At 53.1% G+C, this 9,389-nt stretch overlaps 2 protein-coding genes across 5 annotated transcripts; one reads left to right on the top strand and one right to left on the bottom strand.

Moving 5' to 3' along the window:
• The first annotated feature begins 2,122 nt into the window (after positions 1–2,122).
• Spsb2 (splA/ryanodine receptor domain and SOCS box containing 2) lies at positions 2,123–4,442 on the top strand. Of its 4 annotated transcripts, none has more exons than XM_013145119.3 (3): positions 2,123–2,207; positions 2,487–3,233; positions 4,089–4,442. In XM_013145119.3, exons 2-3 carry the CDS (start codon positions 2,570–2,572, stop codon positions 4,214–4,216), a joined length of 792 nt encoding a protein of 263 aa, XP_013000573.1. In that variant the 5' UTR covers positions 2,123–2,207; positions 2,487–2,569; the 3' UTR covers positions 4,217–4,442. The 4 variants fall into 4 exon arrangements, with proteins under 4 accessions (XP_013000573.1, XP_003463289.3, XP_013000572.1 ...); XM_003463241.5 differs by having other exon boundaries at positions 2,129–2,244; XM_013145118.3 differs by having other exon boundaries at positions 2,139–2,295.
• A 367-nt stretch (positions 4,443–4,809) lies between these two features.
• Tpi1 (triosephosphate isomerase 1) lies at positions 4,810–9,232 on the bottom strand. Its single transcript, XM_003463243.4, has 7 exons — positions 8,992–9,232; positions 7,760–7,883; positions 7,590–7,674; positions 7,198–7,330; positions 6,851–6,936; positions 5,452–5,539; positions 4,810–5,347 (listed from the first exon to the last, which is right to left on the bottom strand). Exons 1-7 carry the CDS (start codon positions 9,215–9,217, stop codon positions 5,229–5,231), a joined length of 861 nt encoding a protein of 286 aa, XP_003463291.1. The 5' UTR covers positions 9,218–9,232; the 3' UTR covers positions 4,810–5,228.
• Between the last annotated feature and the right edge of the window lie 157 nt (positions 9,233–9,389).

A 9,389-nucleotide genomic window follows, 5' to 3' on the forward strand; every position in this document is an offset into this window, starting at 1 on the left:
ACATGATGTACAAGCTTTTTAGTGGGCCTCAGCGTGTTTGCAGCGGTGGGGAAGTGGGGTGAGAGGGAGAGGCTGAGGATGAATCCCAGATCTGTATGCACATATGCTAGGCAAGACCTCAACCACTGGTCCACTGGCCCACATTCCCCACCTCTCAGTACTGGAGACTGAACACAGGGCCTTTGCATCCACCCAGCCTTTTCATGTATTTATTTTTAAATTTAAAATTTATTTTTGTTTTTACTTTTTTGTCTTTCTTTAGGACAGGGTCTCACTACTTCATCCAGGGTGGCCTTGAACTCACCATGCAGCCCAGGCTTGACATGAATGCAAGATGATCCTCCTGCCTCAGTCTCCCAAGTGCTGGGATGACATGTGTACCACCACACTTGGCATTACATTCTAATGTTTTATAAATGTCTTCACACAGCTATTTTGAAGAGAACAAGAGACATTATGGTAGTCATTGTTGATTTTCCTATTGTCTGCTTTTGAAGGCCTATAATGCTTTCATTCTTCTGTTTTGATCAGTTTTATACTATTTTGTTTTGTTTGAATTGTGTGAAGATATAGACAGTCATTTCAAAGAAAACAAGAGACATTATGGTAGCCACTGTTGATCTCCTGTTGTCTTGCTTTGAAATCTTGTGCTTTGTTCTGTTATGCCCTCTTTAAAAAAATGTCTTTGTATTCTCTTTGAAGATGCATTAATCTCCAGTGCTTAGTACAAGTCATTGGATGGAGCCAGAAACTGCTCTAAATGCTTTACATATAAGCTCATTGCATCTCGTCTATAGTTATGCAATAGGTAACATAGGTCTGATAAACAGGAGGTCAATGAATGCTGGCCTTCAGGTGTTCATGCCCAGTCTGGTTTGGCATCTTTGATGTCACCTTGCTATACAGTGGCACTTAGGAAATGTTTAGCAAACAGTAGTTATGCTCAGGGAGTGCTTCTTGCTATGCACCAGGCTCTGTGTCCTCTACCTGAATTTTTTTTTTTTTGTAATAGTCTTTTTATGGCCCCAGGCCGACCTCAAAGTCACTATCTTTTTGCCTCAGCCATTTAAGTAGCTGGGAGTACAAGTACATGCAACTTTGCTTGGTTTCACTTAGATTGCTTCAACTCTAAGACAACCTTGTGATGTAAGTACCATCCTTATTCCCATTTTACATAAGAGAAAACAAGTTTGGATAGTTTGGTAACCTCCCCAGAGAATCACTTGAAACAACCGTCTGAAACAGGACAAGGAGGTATGCATCTTTAGTCCCAGCCACTCAGGAGGCTGAAGCTGGAGGATGCTTCAGCTCAGGCTACATAGTGAGACCTGCATCTCAAAACAAAGCCTTAGCCCTGTGGTCTACCGACTGACAAAGACCATCAGTCTAGGAAGGGACTGATGTGCAGTGTGAAGAGCCGCGGGGGACCTGGACACCTACAGCTCTGAGCCCTGGACAGTTTGGAAACCCTGGTGTGGCAGGCTGGATCTGGCCCAGGGCAGAAAGAGACCATTCAAGCAGTGGCGACCCAGAATCTCAGCGAGTTGGAAACCAGGGCATCAAATGAAGGCCCTTCCTCGATTACACACACCTGTCCTCAGGGGCTCAGGGGGTGGCCCACAGTGTCCACCGTGCACATCCACTGGGATCGCAGGGCGTGGTTCATTATCAGAGGGTTCATTCAGAATGGGGACCGCACGGGGCGAACACCAGGACAGGCGAAAGGAGGAATACAGTCTTGGAGTCCTCTCCGAGGAGGTCACCCCCTGGGGAGGTGACCAGAGGTTCACCCAATCGCGCGGGCTCCAACACTGAAGCTCTGGGCTGTACGAGTCCAGGTTTTCAGCTGCTCTTCAGTCTCCACCTAGACTGATAGTCTTTGTCAGTCGGTAGAGCATAGGACTAAGGCTTTGTTTTGAGACGGGTCTCACCCTCCTGAGTGGCTGGGATTACGGTGCATGCCTCCTTTGTCCTGTTTCAGAGGGTTGGTTCAAGCGATGCTCTAGGGAGGTAGCTAAACTCTCCAAGGCCGGCACAGTGGGCGACGCCACCCGGAAGCCGTGGTAACCTCCTGGCGAGTTCCGGGGGGCGTGGCATGAGCGATGACTGGCGGGTTAACCGCCCGGGGGCGGGGCTCCGCCGGGGTGGCGGAAGCGGCTCCTGCAGACCCGGTGCGCCCCGGCGGCTCTCGGCGGCTTCCTCCTGAGGTCCTGCGGCCCCCGGCCAGGAGGGAGGCCAGGCGAGGTTGGGGATAGTGGCGGCAGAAGCTCGGGGCGGTTACGGTGGCGGCCCATGGTGAGGTCGGAAGGGGGCAGACTTCTCGGGCAACCCGGCACAGATGGGGCGCAGGCAGGGTAAATGGATCCAGGAACTTTAGAGTCGCGGACTGGTCTGCGCGCAGGGGTGAAAGCAGAGGATGCTTGGGTGAGGACCCCACCTCAGGGTACCGCGCTTCAAGTCCCTTTCTCTTCCCACCTCCCCTCCAGATCGGTCCCTCTCGGAGCTGCACTTTTACAAGAGAGGCGCCCCAGCAAGACTCTCCCGGAGAGTCGGCCGGCTGTTCACCTTCATGGGCCAGACGGCCCTGGCAGGGGGCGGTAGCAGCAACCCCGCCCCACAGGCCGTCTACCCTGACCTCTCTCGTCCCGAGGGCTTGGAGGAGCTGCTGTCGGCTCCCCCTCTTGATCTGGGGGCTCAAAGGCGCCACGGCTGGAACCCCAAAGACTGCTCCGAGAACATCGTGGTCAAGGAAGGGGGTCTGTGCTTTGAGCGGCGGCCGGTGGCCCAGAGCACAGATGGGGCGCGGGGAAAGAGGGGCTACTCCAGGGGCCTGCACGCCTGGGAGATCAGCTGGCCGCGGGAGCAAAGGGGCACCCACGCCGTGGTGGGCGTGGCCACGGCCAGCGCCCCGCTGCAGGCTGACCACTACGCGGCGCTGCTGGGCAGCAACAGCGAGTCGTGGGGCTGGGACATTGGGCGAGGGAAGCTGTACCATCAGAGCAAGGGGCCTAACGCTCCCCGATATCCAGCTCAACCTCAGGGTGAGCAACTGGCGGTGCCGGAGAGGCTGCTGGTGGTTCTGGATATGGAAGAGGGAACTCTGGGCTACGTTGTTGGGGGTACCTACCTGGGGCCAGCCTTCCGTGGACTGAAGGGCAGGACACTCTATCCCGCTGTGAGCGCTGTCTGGGGCCAATGCCAGGTTCGCATCCGCTACCTGGGCGAGAGGAGAGGTGAGGCCTGGGGCAAGTGTGGGGAGAGAACTCTCCCTGGTGGCAGTGGTTTGGGATGGAAGCTAAAAATTGGAGGAGAGCAGAGTGGATGGGTCCTCATTTGACCTATTGGGGCCACTAATTCAGTCCTAATTCAGTCCTAATTCAGGCCTAATTCAGTCCACCAGCAGCAGGTAAGACTGAGGCTTGGGAAAGCAGGTTCTTATGCCTAATAAGTGGTGACCCCCACAGAAAGAAGGGAAGCAGGATTAGGACTTCACAGAAGATAACAGCTCCTGAGCAAGAAAGGGAAAGGGTCGAACATGTAATCAGGCTAGGTGTACAGCCCCAAAGACTGGCAGTGCCAGGCACCCAAAGTGTAGCAGATTCGCTGGACTCTGACCTGTCTCTGGACCACATGGCTACTTCCTTCCTCAAACCCCAAGATAAAGCCTCAGGGACTCTGGGCACCAGAAAGGGAAGCAGAGCAGACCTTGGGTGGGGCTGCAGGAGAGATGCCTTCTTGGGAATCGAGACCAGGAGCTGGCTCTGGTAGTTGATGGCCTCAGCAGAGGGTATATGCCTGACCTCCTGTCACCCAGAGAGTGCACACAGTGGAAAAGGGCCAACCTTCCTTTGGCCTCAGCCCAGCTACAAGGGCCACTGGAATCAAAGCCTGGGCCAGCTCTACCCCTGCTGGAGCCACCGTGGCCTGCTGCTTGTCTCTGACTAGGGATGTGCAGTACAGATGCTAGGGAGCCCAAGATCTCAGACAGGAGGTAGGCTCAGAGCAGGAAGCAGAAGCTGGGCAGGACCTTGCAGTGTGTGGAGTGGGGCCATCCTGCACCCTGCTTAACCTCCCTTTCTCTCCCCCAGCGGAGCCACACTCCCTTCTGCATCTGAGCCGCCTGTGTGTGCGCCACACCCTGGGGGATACCCGGCTTGGCCAGGTGTCTGCTCTGCCCTTGCCCCCTGCCATGAAGCGGTACCTGCTCTACCAGTGACCCTGTGACACCACCCCTACCCTGGACCTACAAAAGCCAGTGAGGTTGGGCCCCTTCTGCAGCACAAGCTCTGCAGAGCTCAACAGGACCATAGACACCCAGAACAGCCAGGAGAGAGGATGTTCCAGGCTGTGGCAGCCTGGTATTCAAGACCTTTTTCAAGTAAAAATAATAGATGAATGTTAAAGATAAAAAAAATTAGTAAGAAATATGTTATAGAAACCTATTTATGGTTGTTTTTTTTTTTTTTTTTTTTTTCCACAAGTGATATAGTTCTGTGATTGCCTTTTAAAAAGGAGAGATTGGAGCTGGGAATATAGCTCAGTAGCCCAGTACCTGCCTGCCAAGCACAAGGTCCTGGGTTCAATTCCTGGTACCTTCTCCTCCAAAAAATAAGATTGCTGGGTATGGAGGTACACCATGAGTTCCAAGGCCAGCCTGAACTACAGAAGAAGACCCTGTCTCAAAAAATAAATAGCCAGGGATTTAGCTTAGTGGCATAAGCACCTGCCTGACAAGCGTAAGGTGGCAAGTTTGATCCCAAATACAAAAAATAAATACGGGGAAGTGCAGCAAAGGAGGACAAGCACATGTCTTAGTGCCAGGTGTTTTATTTCCCTTACATGTGGACAGCTCATAGACACAGCACACACACAGGGTCGGCACTGTGAGAGGGTAGCATCCCTGCCTCTCAAGTGAGGACTATCACAGTGGTGGGGAGGATGACTTCTCTACTGCCCTCAGCAGGGCCTGAGGGGGACCATAAGCAAGCTCCACTCCTGCCTCTCAGCCAGGGAGAAGCTACCTTGCAGCTCAGAGTAAGTGATGAAAAGATTGGCCTGGTCCCAACCATTATGGGGCGGGGGAGGTGGTGATGGTGGTGGTGTGTAAATACTCGTTTGGATTGGGCCACTGGAGGAGCAGATGACATCAAAAGCATGGGAGAGGGGCATCACTGGAATTCCCAGCTGCTTCCTGGCTTAGCAGGAAGGGGAGTGGAGACGGATGGCACTTAGTGTTTGGCATTGATGATGTCCACAAATTCAGGCTTGAGGGAGGCACCGCCCACCAGGAAGCCGTCCACATCAGGCTGGCTTGCCAGCTCTTTGCAGGTTGCCCCAGTCACTGAACCTGGGAAGGGGAAGAAAGGTGAGTACATGCCATCCTTGCTTCCATGTCTAAGGAGGGCTCCATCTCTCACTCTGCCCACCCTGCAGGAGGGAAGCCAAAGTCACCTCCATAAATAATCCGGGTGCTCTGAGCCACAGCATCGGAGACATTGGACTTAAGCCATCCTCGGAGTTTCTCATGTACTTCTTGAGCCTAGAGTGAAAAAGCAGACTACATAAGACCTGTTTGGTACCAGTAGATTTAGTTTGGTTTCCATGCAAGAACCTTGAGACTTGAGTCAGAATGCCAAAGCTTTCATCCCACCTAGGCCCTGGAACAAGTCACTGTCTCTGTAGGCTTGGGGTTCCACCCTTAAGATGGATTTAGCCAGGCCTGGTGGCACACACCTGTAATCCCTCTCTCTGGAAGCTCAGGCAGGATCATCATGAGTTTGAGGCTAGCCTGGGTTACACAGTGAGCCAATCTAAACTATATAGTGGCTAGGCATGGTGGTAATCCCAGTACTGGGGAGGCTGAGGCAGGAGGATAACTATGAGTTTGAAGACAGTCTCAACCACATATCCAAATCCTGTCTCAAAAAAATCTGGGGATTCAGCTCAGTGGCATAAACCCCTGCCTTGCAAGTATGCTGTTGTGAGTTCCATCCCAGGTATCCAAAGAAAAGGAAAAAAAAATCTTCTAAATTACATGGTGAATAGCAAGAGACCCTGTCCCAAAAAAAGAAAGGGTGACGGGGCTTAGGTTGGACAGAAGAAATAGGTTTAAAGGAGACAAGGAAATACAAAATTTTAAAATTGTACTTAAGGGGGCTGGGGATTTAGCTCAGCAGCATAAGCTCCTGCCTTGCAAGCAGGCAGTCGTGAGTTCGATCCCTGGTACCGATAAAAAACGAAAAAGACAAAAAAAAAAAAAAAAAAAAAACCTCTCTTAAAATTGTACTTAAAAGAAAAATGGCAACTTCAGAACACAAGCCCAGGTTTATTTATATATATTTTTTTCTCCCAAAATAGCAAACCTGGGCAACTCCCTTTCAGCTGCAAAGGGGTCTGCCTGTCTCATTTTACTTGCAAATGGTCCTTATACCAATGAAGGGACCAACTTTCTGACATTTCCCATAGGAATAGCTCAGTAAGGGAAGGCCATCCTCACTAAGATTCTAGATTATTAAATTCCATAGATTTGCACCCCCAAAACATACAAAAGATTCCCTGGTTCTCAACTAATCCATGCGTCATTTCTTTGAGCACAATAGTCCACACGTATGTCCCCTATATCTTTTGCTAATAACTCTGTCTCATGCCTCTTTAAAAAATAAAACAAAATAAAATAAGGGGCTGGGGATTTAGCTCAGTGGCATAAACGCCTGCCTGGCAAGCGTGAGGTCATGAGTTCGATCCCTGATACCAAAAATAAAGTAAAATAAGGGGCTGGCTCAGATGGTATCTGTATCTATCTGGTTCTGAGGCAAGACAGGATGAGGACAGGGTTCCTGGGCCCAGTTACCTGTTGAGGTGTTGCTGTCTTGCCAGTACCAATGGCCCACACAGGTTCATAGGCCAACACAACCTTGCTCCAGTCCTTCACATTATCTGCAGGCCAGAGATCACACAAAAAAATGGTTGAGTATAGCGGCGCTATCCAGAAAAGTCGCTGCGGTTACAGGGAAGGACAGCCTACTGTCCCCTGGTGGTCTTGAGGAATCTCCAGGTTCCATCTGGACCCTCTGGGGCATAAAAGTGCTTAGGACCAAGCAAGAAACCCTCAAGGCACGCTGAAGGGGATCTGACCCCATGCCTTCTATCTCTGCCTCCACCCCAACAATACACAAAGGTCCTTTTTTCTGGAGATACCTGAGATGACCTTGGTCTGCTCAAAAACGACCTTCTCTGTGATACCAGCTTCCCTTTCATCCAGCTTCTCCCCGATGCAGGCGATTACTCCTAGTCCCTCTGCCAGGGCATGGGCCACCTTCTGCCCAATCAGCTGTTGAGGGACAGATCTGGTGTTATATTCTAGAAACAATGCGTCTCTCTCTTTTTTTTTTTTTTTTTTTTTTTGGTCTTTTTGAGACAGGGTCTCATATGCGTTCAGGCTGGCCTTGAGCTCACTTTGTAGCCCAGGCTTGCCTCAAACTCATAGAGATACTCCTGCCTCAGCCTCCTGAGTACTGAGATTACAAGGTGTGCACCACCACACCTGGCTAACAAAACATCCCTCACCTGCTGTCCTGGTTAATACTTACCTCATCTGATTCCCCAAAGACGTGCCTCCTCTCTGAGTGGCCCAGGACTACCCATGTGGCTCCAAGGTCTTTGATCATGCCAGGACTGAGGGAAGACATGAGTCAAGGTTCAGCAGGGAACCCACCTTGTAGCTCTCCCCTGAATGGGGCACCCTCTCCACCTCTCTCACCTGATCTCTCCAGTGAAGGCCCCATTAGTAACTTTGTAGCAGTTTTGTGCAGCCACAGCTATCTTGGGGTCCAGCTTCTGCCTGGCGAAGTCGATGTAGGCAGTGGGGGGTGCACAAACCACCTCTGGTCATGAGATGTTGACACACAGAAGAGATCAGAGAAACCCCTCCAGGCTTGGGGAAACCCCCAGCCCTCTCCCTTTCTTGCTTCTGCTCTCCCCTTTTCACCCCAGCAACATGACCTTTGTCCACTTCCCAGCCCATGCTGGGCCTGCACCCAACTCCAGAGCCATCCAAAGGCCCCCGACAGGCTATAGCTCTCACTCTGCCCTCTGCTCTTTCAACAGCTGTGGCTCCAATTTCCTTGGGCTATTCTGGGCATGGGCACCTCTCAGACTCAGCATTCTCCGGGGCCAACCCTGCTTCCCTTCTAAAATAGCCCACTCCCCCATACCCAACAAGGGACTGATTTTCAGCAAAAAGAGAAGGGGCCGACTCCTGGCTGTGTATTTGTATTTTGGGAGCTAAAAGAAAGCGATGCCCCAGTGATCAGCCCCGTGGCTCTGTGATTTAGGCGGGTGGGGGAAGGATGGAGGACAGCACTTTCTCAGTGGGCGGTCGGGAGTCCATTAGCTCATAGAGGCCTTGTGCTCTTGCGTTCCAGGTTTAGGCAAGCTGTAGGATCGCTCATCATCCCCAATGGCTCAGCCCACTTAGCACCTGCTCAACCCTTGTTGCGGAAGGCAGGAGTCGCCAGGGCCACAGAGGGGAAGGGGATCGAGGCCATGAGGCATGGGGAGGAGCCATGGGCTACGTGCAGAGGCGCACGGAGGAGCCGCCAGCTAACAGGGTCAGGTAGCGGAGGGCCCGCAAACGGGCCCGGCCTCCTCCCCAGCACATCGGGGCTCAAGCAGCTTCTCCAGATCGCCTGTAGGGACTCAGGCTCCACTCCTTCCTCTGCTGTGGGTCCGTGCAACCCAGTCCTGGCCCAAGGGCCATTTTCCTCCCGGAGACCCTGGTAATCCCTCCCGCCTCACAGGCGTGGACCCCGGCAAATGCTCTCTTCTCGACACAGTTCGGGCCCTGCTGCTGCGAGGCCACTGCGCGGGCACCCAACATCCCATCCCTCAGACCTGCACCCAGGTCCACGAGGATCCCTGGCTTAGGGACCTCGGGGACGGCCCTGCCTCGCCCGAGCCTCCCGGGCCCTGCGGCTCCAGCACAGCGCTCACCAGTGTCAGCCGGCACCTTAGCGGCATTCAGGGTGTTGATGAGCTCCCCCAGGGTGTTCTTCCTGCCATTCATCTTCCAGTTGCCCCCCACGAAGAACTTCCTGGACGGCGCCATGGCGCTAGAGCCGGCACACTGAAGGTCAGGATCAGCGCGCAGCCGCGGCCACTGCCCGCTTATGTACAGGCTGGTGAAGCAGAAGCCCGCCTCCTGCCCGCCCCCTGCCATGGCCGCCCCGCCCCGCCCGCCTGCCCACCGCCTCCCTCCCACCCACTGCCCGCCCAGCAATGAGGTTCCAGCGTCCCCAGTCTTAGCAACGTTCTAGGGGTCGGGGCTCGGACGCTCCGGGATCCATTCCTGATTTGGTAGGCGGTGAGAAAGGTGAATGCCTGTTGTCAGG

The sequence above is a fragment of the Cavia porcellus genome, unplaced genomic scaffold, assembly GCF_034190915.1.
Source record: "Cavia porcellus strain 051 isolate PalLab524CR breed Dunkin Hartley unplaced genomic scaffold, mCavPor4.1 scaffold_27, whole genome shotgun sequence".
Classification (NCBI taxonomy): Eukaryota; Metazoa; Chordata; class Mammalia; order Rodentia; family Caviidae; genus Cavia; species Cavia porcellus.

Excerpts from the sequence above, each read along its gene's own strand:
- Spsb2 (XM_013145119.3), top strand. The coding sequence starts at position 2,570 with ATGGGCCAGACGGCCCTGGCAGGGGGCGGTAGCAGCAACCCCGCCCCA. Across the intron at positions 3,234-4,088 it reads CTACCTGGGCGAGAGGAGAG|CGGAGCCACACTCCCTTCTG; the intron begins GTGAGGCCTGGG and ends TCTCTCCCCCAG.
- Tpi1 (XM_003463243.4), bottom strand. The coding sequence starts at position 9,217 with ATGGCAGGGGGCGGGCAGGAGGCGGGCTTCTGCTTCACCAGCCTGTAC. Across the intron at positions 7,331-7,589 it reads TCTTTGGGGAATCAGATGAG|CTGATTGGGCAGAAGGTGGC; the intron begins GTAAGTATTAAC and ends GTCCCTCAACAG. Across the intron at positions 5,348-5,451 it reads CACCCGGATTATTTATGGAG|GTTCAGTGACTGGGGCAACC; the intron begins GTGACTTTGGCT and ends TCCCCTTCCCAG.